General features: G+C 39.3%; 1 protein-coding gene across 3 annotated transcripts in view; it reads left to right on the plus strand.

Moving 5' to 3' along the window:
- Nucleotides 1–12,460, plus strand: part of LOC127419055 (collagen alpha-1(XX) chain-like) — a 39,786-nt gene that overhangs the window by 15,784 nt on the left and 11,542 nt on the right. For all 3 annotated transcript variants that reach the window (XR_007893596.1, XR_007893597.1, XM_051660117.1), the window contains exons 7-23: nucleotides 557–724; nucleotides 859–978; nucleotides 1,163–1,327; nucleotides 2,960–3,118; nucleotides 3,256–3,425; nucleotides 4,031–4,160; nucleotides 4,241–4,386; nucleotides 4,487–4,616; nucleotides 7,326–7,465; nucleotides 7,621–7,747; nucleotides 7,897–8,036; nucleotides 9,231–9,363; nucleotides 9,435–9,577; nucleotides 10,759–10,888; nucleotides 11,015–11,131; nucleotides 11,257–11,403; nucleotides 11,504–11,560. Coding sequence is in view for 1 of the 3 variants with exons in the window: in XM_051660117.1 (XP_051516077.1) it covers nucleotides 557–724; nucleotides 859–978; nucleotides 1,163–1,327; nucleotides 2,960–3,118; nucleotides 3,256–3,425; nucleotides 4,031–4,160; nucleotides 4,241–4,386; nucleotides 4,487–4,616; nucleotides 7,326–7,465; nucleotides 7,621–7,747; nucleotides 7,897–8,036; nucleotides 9,231–9,363; nucleotides 9,435–9,577; nucleotides 10,759–10,888; nucleotides 11,015–11,131; nucleotides 11,257–11,403; nucleotides 11,504–11,560 (2,322 nt within the window). In the remaining 2 variants the exon portion in view is untranslated. The remainder of the gene's footprint in view (nucleotides 1–556; nucleotides 725–858; nucleotides 979–1,162; nucleotides 1,328–2,959; nucleotides 3,119–3,255; nucleotides 3,426–4,030; nucleotides 4,161–4,240; nucleotides 4,387–4,486; nucleotides 4,617–7,325; nucleotides 7,466–7,620; nucleotides 7,748–7,896; nucleotides 8,037–9,230; nucleotides 9,364–9,434; nucleotides 9,578–10,758; nucleotides 10,889–11,014; nucleotides 11,132–11,256; nucleotides 11,404–11,503; nucleotides 11,561–12,460) is intronic.

The raw sequence follows: 12,460 nt of genomic DNA on the forward strand, positions 1-12,460 counted from the left end.
TATATTATCCAGGCATTAATCCAGACATTATAAAAAGAGTAGTTGGGTTCGGGAGTCCATTTACTAGTAGCAAAATACATGTTCAAATATAAACAGGATGATATTTATGCAACATGCATCAACACCATGGAAAGAACATAATGAAACAGTTATGCCAAAATAGGTAAATAAATGCCTTAACAGCTTTCATCTAGCATTCACAGCTGGGCAGGGCAGGAGACTGGGAAAATGTTTGTAGAACAGCAACAACGCCGCCTACTGTACGAGGGTGAAATTGTGTTTGGTTTTTATTTTTCACGGACTCTGTGTGCGTTTCATCGGAGGTTCGTCTCGCAAAATTGTCACAGATTTGGTGTGATCAGGCCTTTGGTGCAGGCCAAACAGTTGTCTCTCGCGGGCCGGATCTGGCCCGTGGGCCGCCTATTGAGGAACCCTGCTATAAGACATTAAAAGACATTCACAATAACAATTATATACTCTTAATCTAAAGTTACCCTGTATTTAAACAGCAAGAATCAAATGTCCCACTGTCCATTTGATTCTTGTCCATCTCCAGCTGTGTCCACACGGAAACCGTTTGAATGCAGCGCTGGCGCACAGGCAGATCTGGTCCTTCTAGTGGACGGATCCTGGAGCATCGGCCGCACCAACTTCAGAAAGGTGCGCGACTTCTTAGAGGGGCTGGCTGTTCCCTTTCACATTGGCCCAGAGGGCGTGCAGATAGGTGAGACGTTATTTCAGTGGTATCATTAAAATGTACATTGAATCAAAATGTACATTAACATTTGCATTCTAAGTATAATTACTTGCAGCATGGATAAGAATCTATAAATATTGTGTGTTTTGTTATCATGTCAGCATTATCTCAGTATAGTGGAGACCCACGCACAGAGTGGAATCTTAATAACTTCACCTCTAGAGAGCCGCTTCTGGAGGCCATCAGGAACTTCAGATACAAGGGAGGCAACACCTTCACAGGTAAGTGTACATACCACCACCTCAATTCATTGTTCATAATTCATTGCTATCCAACTTTACTACAATAACAACAAATATTACTGTATATCTTATGAAACTGTTACAAGGACACACCCATTATTAGGAAGATGAATTGTGATCATCTGCTCAGTTTATTTTTAGCATAAGGATCTCTATATCACAGGTCAGGCTCTCATCCATGTTCTTGAGAACAATCTGAAAGAGGAGGCAGGGGCGCGTCCCAACACACCACAGTTCCTGCTGCTCTTGACTGATGGCAAATCTCAGGACGATGCCATATCTGCAGCCAACAGGCTGAAGAACGTCGGCGTGGAGATCATTGCTATCGGTGAGACCCTCATTATTACATGGTCATGCGAGAGACCCCTGTGCCCAAGGACTTGTATGTTGTATGTAGGGTGGGTGTGGTTAGGTATAATTGGTTAGAAATGAGGTTGTGTTTGGTTTGACCCTAATGTGTATTTGGATACTTTGGTTCATGCATTTATGGTTGATTCATGGATTTATTCTCATGTGTGTACAATTTTCATAGCTATTATTCATGCCATACCCATAAAGGAGTTGATGTTTTAATGCAGCGGCTTTCAAACGTTTTGATGCCAAGGACCACCTAATACCTTTGTGAGGGACCCACTTTCTAAAATATAAAGGCAGCTATATTTTCATGTATTAAGACCCATTTATACTGTTTGGAAAAATGGAAATAAATGGTGTGACATTATAAAAATATTTTGTTTGCAAAATTACATTTTATATTGTCCTTGAACTATAGCCAAATTATCAAATTAAATTAAAATAGTATCTGGAAAATATTTACATTGGATTTAATTGATATCTCTTTGATATAGATATATTGATATAGATATATTGATATAGTCTATTTGTGTAGCACTTTTCACAAAATATATCGGTAACTCTTTACAATAAAATGTCGCAAGAGATCACAAACTTTCGTAGTGCAGCTTTAACTAATCTAGTTAACTGATGTTTCTGAATACAACCTTATTGTAAAGTGTTACATAAATATTACAAAGCAGTTTTAGAGATGCCTAACAATGCTGTACTGCAACTGTTATAAAATGTGAATTAATATTTTAAAGGTGCACTCTGTCATTTTTTCCCCATTAAAATGTCTTAGTCCTAAAGAAATGAATTGTAATTTTGAAACATATGTATAAAATCATGGGCACTCACATGAGATGAGGACTCCAGTCATATCTGTCACTTTATAAAAGCTGTTGTATTCCACATGTGGCAGGGGCACCCTCATGGGGGCTGCCATTTTAGAATCACATGACCAGCTGAACACTACTCGCTTAATCTCAGAAACCTTCTTTTTATTGGACACTCTTACTCTTGGATTAAATGAATCATGGCTGATTGTGAATAGTGAATTTCTACAATGGCATCTGTAACTGAAAACTATTGATTTTGAATGATGCTGCATCCACACCACTAGGTGTCACTGTAAGTCCAAGATGATGACACAAACAAAAAGTTACTGAGTGCACCTTTAAGTTAACGAGTTAACTTTGCCTTAAAAAATACATTTTGTAAACTTTTTTTGTCCCAAATTTTCCATGGACCCTTTGGTGCCCTCTTGTGGCCCCCTGGGGGGTCTCCGGACCCAGTTTGAAAACCCCTGTGTTGATGTATGTGCAATAAATCAAAGAACAGTGGAGCGCATCCCGTCTCCTGCAAAGTACATCCACCTTCTGGGCTGCTCAACATGCCTATGACATCCCCAGTGAAATATAAAAAGTAGAGATGCTTTGTAGAGATGAATGCTGTTTGATAATGATGAACACATATGTGATTGCATGTTCTCTGTTGAAATTAAAATTATATTTGCTATAGATATGCACAATTACATATAAAAAATGTTGTATCTTTATTTTAATGTTTTTTTTTGTTTTTTTTTTTGGTTTGTTTGTTTTTTATCTTTTTCCACCCACTCCAGGTGTGAAAAATGCAGATGAGGCAGAGTTGAGACAGGTGGCGTCTGAGCCTCTGGAGCTAAATGTGTATAATGTGAATGATTTTCCTCTGCTCAGTAAACTGGTGGGAAGACTGGCTCGTATTGTCTGTGGCAAGATTGAAGACCATATTAAAGCAAGGAGTATGTCAATTACACACACATTAATTGGTCTAATGAGCTGGCCTTCATAACACTGATTCAACACATTCCCACACAGTATTACTGTTTACTCGCATTATTACAAAAATGTGTGTTTGTTTGTGTCTTTTGTGGAGAAGGAATGGAGCGTCCCACTCAGGACCCAGTTCTGTCCTACCCGAGCCCATCTGATCTGCAGTACGTAGGACTAGGTTCAAGAGAGGTGCGTCTGCGGTGGACCGCCTCCAGCAGAGCTCCCCAGCAGTACAGAGTGGTGTACCACACCGCTGAAGGACAGAGTCTGAAGGAGGTGATGTACTGGAACATGCCTGAAGGCTGTTCTCCTGTAAAGATGTCAAAAGCTCTAATCGCTTGAGAGAGGTTTGAAATGGCTGTGGTTTATTGTGCGTCACTTTGGAATGTTACTGTAAAAGCACAGGGAATGAGGAAGGAATTGCTTGGCTGATTGTTGATGCCATCTACTTTACACTTACTATGCTTGAATTGGTAATGCTTTGGTTAGGTACGCCTCACTATTATTATTGCTTATCCTTAAAGATATTGTTCACCCAAAATGATAATCCTTTCATCATATGCTCACCCTCATGCCTTCTCAAATTCGTATAACTTTCTTTCTTCTGCACAACACAAATGAATATATTCTGAGGGATGTTTGAGGTGTTTTTGGCCATACAATCTAAGTCAGTGGGGTCCAAAACTTTTAAGGACTTAAAGGCAGCATACAGGTAATCCATATTACTAGAGTGGTTGAATCCATGTCTTCTGAAGTGAAATGATCACTTTTGGGTGAGACAAAGACCAAAAATGTAAGTTTTTATTCACTATAAATTTTCCTTTTGACTGTATATATAACTTAAGTGACTGTGTTATTTAATGCTTATGTTTTGCTCTCAGGTGGTGGTAAATGGAACAGACTCAACAGCACTGCTGACAGGACTGTCCTCACAGACACAGTATCATATATCCATCTTCCCTGTATATGAGAATAATGTGGGCTCTGCTCTTAGAGGCACCTTTACAACATGTGAGTCTCAGCAGTGAAAGTTCACAAAATTCATGAATATAAATTCTATATGCATCACAAAAACCCTCTCCTCCTTGAAGTGCCATTAGCCATGCCCGAGGCTCTAGAGGTAACTGCCTCCTCCCCCAGCAGTCTGCGGGTACGCTGGCAGCCGGCTGCAGGAGCTACACAGTACATGGCCTTGTACTCAGCACTCACTGATGGAGAACCTGATGATGCCAGAGAGGTCAGTTTGGATTCATGTCCCATATAGCTTAGTACCTGTGCTAAGGTGTGCTGTCTCTAATCACAATAGTTTGACACATTTCCTGTGTTTGTTGTGGCAGGTGAAGTTCGGACCTGCTCAGACGGACGTAGAGTTGGTGGATCTGATGCCATCCACAGATTATTCAGTCACACTTTATGCTCTTTATGATGAGGACCCGAGTGATCCAGTCACAGCCATCAGCACAACCTGTAAATACTCAATCATTTTCAGCACCTACATAGAAACATATCTGCCTTTATATAGATATCTGCACAGGACTGACTTTTCCATATTGCTTCCAAAGAATTTTAGTTTTTGTCAACCCGCTCCCTACTTATGGGTCATTCACACAGAACATGTTCTTTTTTTTTTTTTTTTTTTTTTTAAAGTTGGATGCAAAACAGCAGAATGGAAAATAACTCAAGATGCGTTTTTTAACTAAACACAGCATCTTAAATATGCAGTACTCAGGGCATGAGACACTGAAACAAAACAATGATACACATAGCATCGATCAAAGACATCTGTCTAATCCAAATGTACATAGAATAACAATTAAAAAATAGTGCAGCTGAATGCAGAAATGCGTCCTGTTGGTCCCATTCCAGCAATACCTTGTTTTTATTTTTTTGTGAGGCTCCAAAAATATGAGGTTCATTCTTCTCAATAATGTCATGAAAGTAATTAAAATATATGTGACATCTTTATAGGTTGCATTTTTGTCATTAAAGGGATAGTTCACCCAGAAATGAAAATTCTCTCATCATTTACTCACCCTCATGCTATCCCAGATGTGTACGATTTTCTTTCTTCTGCTGAACACAATCAAAGATTTTTAGAAGTATTTCCCAGCTCTTTAAGGTTCATACAATGTAAGTGAATGGGTGGCAAAATTTGGGAAAAATAAAAGTACTTCAAACAACTCTGGTGGTTAAATTCATATCTTCAGAAGCGATGTGATAGGTGTGGGTGAGAAACAGATCACGTTCACATTCTTCTTCTTCTGTTTTTGGTGATTCACATCCTTCTTGCATATCGCCCCCTAATGGGCAGGGAGGAGAATTTATGACAAAAAATGACTTAAATTTTGATCTGTTTCTCACCCACACCTATCATACCATGTCTGAACACATGGATTTAACCACTGGAGTCATATGGATTACTGTTATGCCCCCTTTATGTGGATTTTGGAGTTTAAAAATGTTGGTCACCATTCACTTGCATTGTGAGGACCTACAGAGCTGAATTATTCTTCTAAAAATCTTAAATTGTGTTCTACAGAAGAAAGAAAGTCATACACATCTGGGATGGCATGAGGGTGAGTAAACTATGAAAGAATTTTCATTTTTGGGTGAACTATCCCTTTAAGTACCATAACATAAAAATCAAAATCCATATGGCTATGTTTACATTAACCGTCAAGTTACTACATTAACGTCTTAGTTGCTCAAAGGTAAACATAAAAAGAAACTTGAATAAAATCTCTATTACTGGAAATGAAACTAATTAAACAACCATCTGTAAACGGTGTGTTGTTCGCTGCTATTTCAACACTGACTGTCTTTGCTCCAGACAAAAATGCTGAATACTCTTTTAAAAGTATGCAGGACTTCTTTGAACACTTTGAATGACGTAAAACAGGGGTCGGCATCCTTTTTGACATGAAGTGCCATTTTTTATTTTCCTGGTCAATGGCCGTGCCAATGTTTGAGATGTTTGAGATTTTCGAAGTTTGAGTGCACTTATGAAAATGTTTATTTTTTTGCATTTTTCTATTTTAATGTTTATTTTTCATTACAAATGATATTATCAGCATAACAGTTTGAGTGAAAAATTTGTGCAAAACCCGCATGTGAAAAATCTTGCATGTGAATTTTCACAGAGCACCTTGTGAAAGTGCTTTAATGAAAGAAAACCTGTCCTTTTGTACAAAACGAGTTAACACAGTTAATGTCACAAATTTACTTATTTGATTACTGATCATGAAACTGTGTGGAATCTTAAATATTTCTTATATTATGTCATATATTTTACATTTGTGAAGTTTTTCGCACCTGCATTCCAATCTACATCTTGATGTAATCCTCCTCATGATCACGCAGCGTGTTTTCATCAGCTGAATGGGAGACTTAACACTATTAAAGTGTGACGAGACTCGTGCTGCGTGTGCAAGCCATTCGCGCATCACAAGCCGATCAGCGATTCAGCCCTTTTCTGTGAATCACACCTGCAAAATCCTAAAACTTTATTTCCATGTTTAATTTATATTTTGAATAGACTCTGATTTTTGAACGCCACGATGTGGGTTTATGTTTTCTCTTTTAATTGTTTAATGCAATTTTGAATGTGACTATGTTTTAAGGAGGGTGTACCTGTATGCTGGGTTGGAAATCTCAAGGATTAATAGTGGTGTTTTCCATATTTCATCACGTGTTGTTCTGAAAGCAAAAAGAAACAAATGTTTCACGTAGCCTGACCGAAGCAAAGCGGGCGCGTTTACTCGCGTTAACCGAAAGTGAAGCGCTGCCCAAGTCTGTTGGGTAAACTTCAGTCTCATCACATTTTAACTTTTTGTTTAGCCTCCCATTCAACTCATGAAAACACGCTGCGTGATCATGAGGAAAGACGACATCAAGATGTAGATTGGAATGCAGGTTCTGATTTTCATATGAATAAAATGGTCTACTCCTCTCTCACCGTTGCTTGCGTGCCAGTGATTACCTCTCCGCGTGCCATTCTTGGAAATGTGTCGGACTTTCCAACACTACAGGAAACTGAGTACTATGTTTCATGTTTATAATAAAAAAAAAAAAAAAAAGACAACTCAAACACAGTCACAACAAATCTAACAGTATCCAACTACCTCTAAATCCTTTGCTCGTTCCCTCACTTCTTTCTTTCATCTTTCTCGCTTTCAGTCCCATTGCCGTCTCCTCTCAGTTTGCAGTTTCCCATGATCAGTCACAGCACTCTGAGGTTAACATGGGTCCCTGGAGCGGTCGATGTTCCCTCCCACCGCATCATCTACAGCACCAATCATGGCAGTGATGTCAAGAAGGTGAGCAGATCAAGGACATCTCTCTCTTTTTATATTCTTGATGTTCTGCTTGTACAGCTTTGAGCTATGCAGACAGCCCTTGCTTTCTTGTCTCTTGTTGGTAATACGTAAAAGTGCATCTTGCTATGCCATACTCATTCTCTCCTACTTTTCAGGTGGAGGTCAAGGGTGTGAACACAATGTTACTGCAGAATCTGTCTTCACTCTCCAGATATCTAGTGTCAGTGCAGTCACTCTTTGACAAGGGCCTGTCCACTCCTGTCACAGCCAATGTCACTACCTGTAAGTTACATACATATCTTTTTGTGACTTATTTTTTACACACCAATGCCAATTTTGAGGATTTCTGCTCATTCAACTTTTTGTTCTTCTTCCATTTCTTCACCTCAATGCACATTTCCATCCATCAATCCATCCATCTTATCTCTCAGTGAAGGTGCCAGCTCCCTCAGATCTGAGAGTCACTAACTTCTCTGGCAGTGACATAACAGTGCGATGGGAAGCCGCGGCGGATGACGTGGTCTCTTATCTCATCAAGTGGATCTCCCTCAGTGGGGGAGATCTCAGGCAGGTTAGCTCCAACTCTCAGTGCTTCATACATTGCTTCTATGCTATCCGTTCTGTCAGAAATAGGATGACCAGATGAATGTGTGATCAATTTAATTACAAACAGGGTTTCCACGATCATACAGTGTAAAAATTAAGAGACACTCAAGGCACCGTTTGGGGTTCCTCATCTGCCACACCTCAGCTGAACTATGACCAGGTCTAACGGTGGGAGCTAGATTTTCCTTGTGTCTCCCAGAAACTTCTGACGCCCCCCACCCAGTGTCAGAAATGAATTTTTCCAAAAAGGGGCAATAATTGCCCCCTGGATTTGATTTTCAGGGGCTTTTTTTAATTTTTTTTTCAGAAAATATACTGTCCTTATTTTATTTAAATACTTAAATTTAATTAATTTTTGTAAGTTCTTAAAATGAATAATTAAATTGAGAACATATTACCTCCTACACATAAATTAAATCAACATCAAATCATATTTTATGTGATAATGTGTACAACTAGGCTTAAAAGAGAATATTAAGAACTGTATTTTATAAATTATATGTTATAAATAAAAACAGAAAATATAATTACGGGGGCATTTTCTGCCCCCACATTTTGAATTTAAGGGGCATTTTTGTCACTTTTGGTGGCACCCTTAATTTTGGACCCTGCCTCCATCCCAAAAGGATGGCGAAACGGGAGAACCGGTTGCCCACCATAATGGTCAAAATGCCCCCTGGAGATACTCTTTAGCCACAAATATCGTATTTATGTCCTCAAGGAAATTTAAGATACAGTATATTTCAAGAGCCTCAAATTTTTTCCCTTATGTTGTGGTTACTGAAGGAACCACTGACAGTCCAGAGTGTTTTGCCAATGTGGCAACTGAAATGCCCCAAATTGTGTCTTGAGTATCTTTATGTTTACAGTGTGGAAAACCAGGAAATGTAAAAATAGATTTAAAAAAAATTAACAATAGATTTCCAGCCTTGGAAAATTCACAGAAACTAATACATGTTAAAATGTAATGGAAAAGTCACAGAATTTGTTTTATAGCGAATATGTTTTACAGTTTTGCTCGGTGTTTAGCAGTCTCTTTGAAACAATTACAAAAATTCCTTATCCAATAATCACATACTGTACATTTGGACAAATCATCGAAAATTATTGGTCGAAAGGTATGGGAACAATTGTGAGGTAATGTATGGATGCATTCCAGCTGAAAGTCGATGGGGAGAGTGAGGGAGCCATCTTGGAAGGGGTTGAGGAAGATAAGGAATATCAGATCTCATTGTCGGCACTATATGCTGATGGGGCTCAGAGTGAGGCTGTGGCAATACGATATAGCACCTGTGAGTATACACGCTTACACAAGGTAAGAATAAACATGCAAGCATTTGAAGTGTTTGTTGTGTTGTTTTAGTATCAGGAGGTGGACCCAGCAGTTTATCTATCTCAGAGGAGACAGCAGTTAGTATGCTGGTCAGCTGGATTCATCCCAATGCCCACGTACAACAGTACCATGTGTCCTACACTCCCCTCACTGGAGACGCGAGGGAGAACACAGTGAGTGCTTGATAAGGCAAACGTCACTAAAAAACTTGTGCAAGCCATATGCAGATGGATCAAGCGAGTAAAAGATGACAATATTTCAACGTTTTGAATCACAATAGCCTACACTAAATATAAAGAATAAAGAACACTTACTCGTATTTTGCATCTTAAAATACCTCCCAAAAATGCCTGCATTAAAAAATATAAATAAACTCCAGCCATTTTCTTTGCATCTCATTTGCGTTTCATTCATAAGTAATCACCCCTGGAAACATTCAAGCGTGAAATGCCTTGAACGCAACCACAAATTCGCTGACATTCCCCCTCCGTCGAAATGAAAAAACTCAAGTTAGCGGGCCCGTAACCAAGCTAGTCTGGGGTAGGGAACACCATCTCTGCATTTGCTACTTCGACTGATGGCAGGATTGTGTACATGACAGGCTCTTGAAGGGGAGGGGACAAAACTTACTAAAAGCTTTTGACTTATAGTTTAACTGCTGAGCGGTCTTACATACATCAGCAGAGAAGTGTCAGTCATCAGCGGAAGAGCAAGTTAATACATTTTTATTAACTACTATGAAGTCAATCCAAAACATATATGCAAGGATGAGTCGTTCACGATAAGACCAGTAACATGCATTAAGAAAATAGTCAATTTGATATTATGCTGACTTTAAGGAGGGACCCCAGCCATGTCTAGGGACTTGGGCATGGACTCTCTTGACTTGGACCAATAGTAACCAACTAAACCTAGCAACCAACCAGAACACCCTAGCAACCATATAGCAAACGTTCTTGCAATGATTCAAAACACCTCAGCAACTGCATAGCAAGCACCGCTCACAAAATATATAGATCTTGTGTTTGTTTCCTTTTTGTAGTGGACCTCTAATGTTTGAATGGTAAGGTGGTTTTGTCTCTGTGTACAAGTCCTGTTGGCTCTTATATGGAAATATGCCATCAAGATTGTGCCATCAAGGCAAATTCCTTACATATATTTTATGCATGTGTAATCCTAAAATATGGAGGTACTGTCTTTGATTACTGGACAAAATGACTGCAGTATCTGTGAAAACTGAGCTCATCACAAAATCACAGCTGATCTAATTCCCAATGCCACATAATTTGTTTCTTGTGTTAGAAATATTATGTGGTGTCATGTGTAATGTAGTCCTGTGGGGTGCTTGTAATAGGTGTCATTGCCTGGCAGCGAGAGGCGCATCCTGCTGCAGAATCTGCTGCCTGACACTCGTTACAGTGTGCTGGTCACTGCTGAGTACCGCAACAGGGAGGGCGGCAGTGCCTCAGCTCAGGGGAAGACCAGTGAGTCACACACACACACACACACACACACACACATACACACTTATAGACTTCAGTCAATAACTTCAGTATTGGCAATGTCTTGTATTAACGTCCCTATGTGTGTTGCTCTCTTTGCTCAACCAGCCAGTCTGAGGGTCAGCAGTGTGAGTGTGGTTCGGTCCGATCACTCCAGTATCTGTGTGTCCTGGAGGCCTGTAGTTGCAGTCAGCGGTTATCGCATAGTCATCCAGGCCCTCAGAGGTACCAGACCTGCACAGCTCAGACATGTGGCATCAAATAGGCAAAGTCAAATCATTAAGTGATTAGTGGTGAAAAGGCAGATTGTTTTGGGTTATCCATCTCTTTCTCTGTATGTGTGGTCTCAGATAAACACACAAAGGAGGAGATAGTGAATGCTCCTAGCAGCAGTCACTGTTTCTTAGAACTGCAGCCTGAAACAGTGTATCGCATCAGTGTGTATTCCCGTCTGGGAACAGTAGAGGGCGCCGCAGTCACCATCCTTCACCCCACTGGTTAGAATCCTGTTCATTCTGAGTGAAACATATTACAGCCCAAAAAGCTATTGTTGTTTTGTTTTGCTCAATTGTAATACCATGTAACTGTCTCATAAAGCAACTGCTCCAGTGAGGATTCAGGTTCCTCCTCGACTGCATCCCATTCAAAACGAAGGTAAGATTAGCAGTTAAAGGAATAGTTCACCCAAAAATGTAAGTTATCTCATCATTTTCTCACCCTTATGCAGTTCCAGATGTGTATGACTTTCTTTATTCTGCAGAACACAAATTAATATTTCAGTTCTGTTGGTCCATACAATGCAAGTGAATGGGTGCCAAAATTTTGAAGCTCCAAAAATCACATAAATCAGCATAAAAGTAATCCATAAGACTCCGGTAGTTAAATCAATGTTTTTAGAAGCAATATGATAGGTGTGGGTAGTCCTTTTTTTTTTTTTACTATAAATTTTCCTCCCTGCTCAGTCAATCTACACTTTAACTTTCACATTCTTTCTTGTGTTTTTGGTGATTCACATTCTTCATATCGCCCCCTACTGGGCAGGGAGAAGAATTTCTTGCAAAAAAGGTCTTAAATATTGATCTGTTTCTCACCCACACCTATCATATCACTTCTGAAGATATGGATTAAAACACTGCAGTCTTATGGATTACTTTTATGTGATTTTTGGAGCATCAAAATTTCGTCAAACATTCACTTGCATTGTATGGACCTACAGAACTGAGATATTCTTCTAAAAATCATAATTTGTGGTCTGCAGAAGAAAGAAAGTCATACACATCTGTGATGGCATGAGAGTAAGTAAATGATGAGAGAAATTTCATTTTTGGGTGAACTACCTTTAAGGCCTATTACCAAACAACTTCAGAGTGATTGTTTTTGTTTCTGTGAGTGGGTTGACTGTTTTTTTGTTTTGTTTTTTTTTCCTACACCCAGTGATTAAAAACTGTTCAACCCATAAGATATAAACTTTAGGTTACATTTCCGTAACCACTGCAGCTTTGGAAATAATTTTGTTTGTGCAAATGCTACAAAAGCTGTTGTGTGAATTCTTGG

This window comes from Myxocyprinus asiaticus, chromosome 28 (assembly GCF_019703515.2).
Source record: "Myxocyprinus asiaticus isolate MX2 ecotype Aquarium Trade chromosome 28, UBuf_Myxa_2, whole genome shotgun sequence".
Lineage (NCBI taxonomy): Eukaryota > Metazoa > Chordata > Actinopteri > Cypriniformes > Catostomidae > Myxocyprinus > Myxocyprinus asiaticus.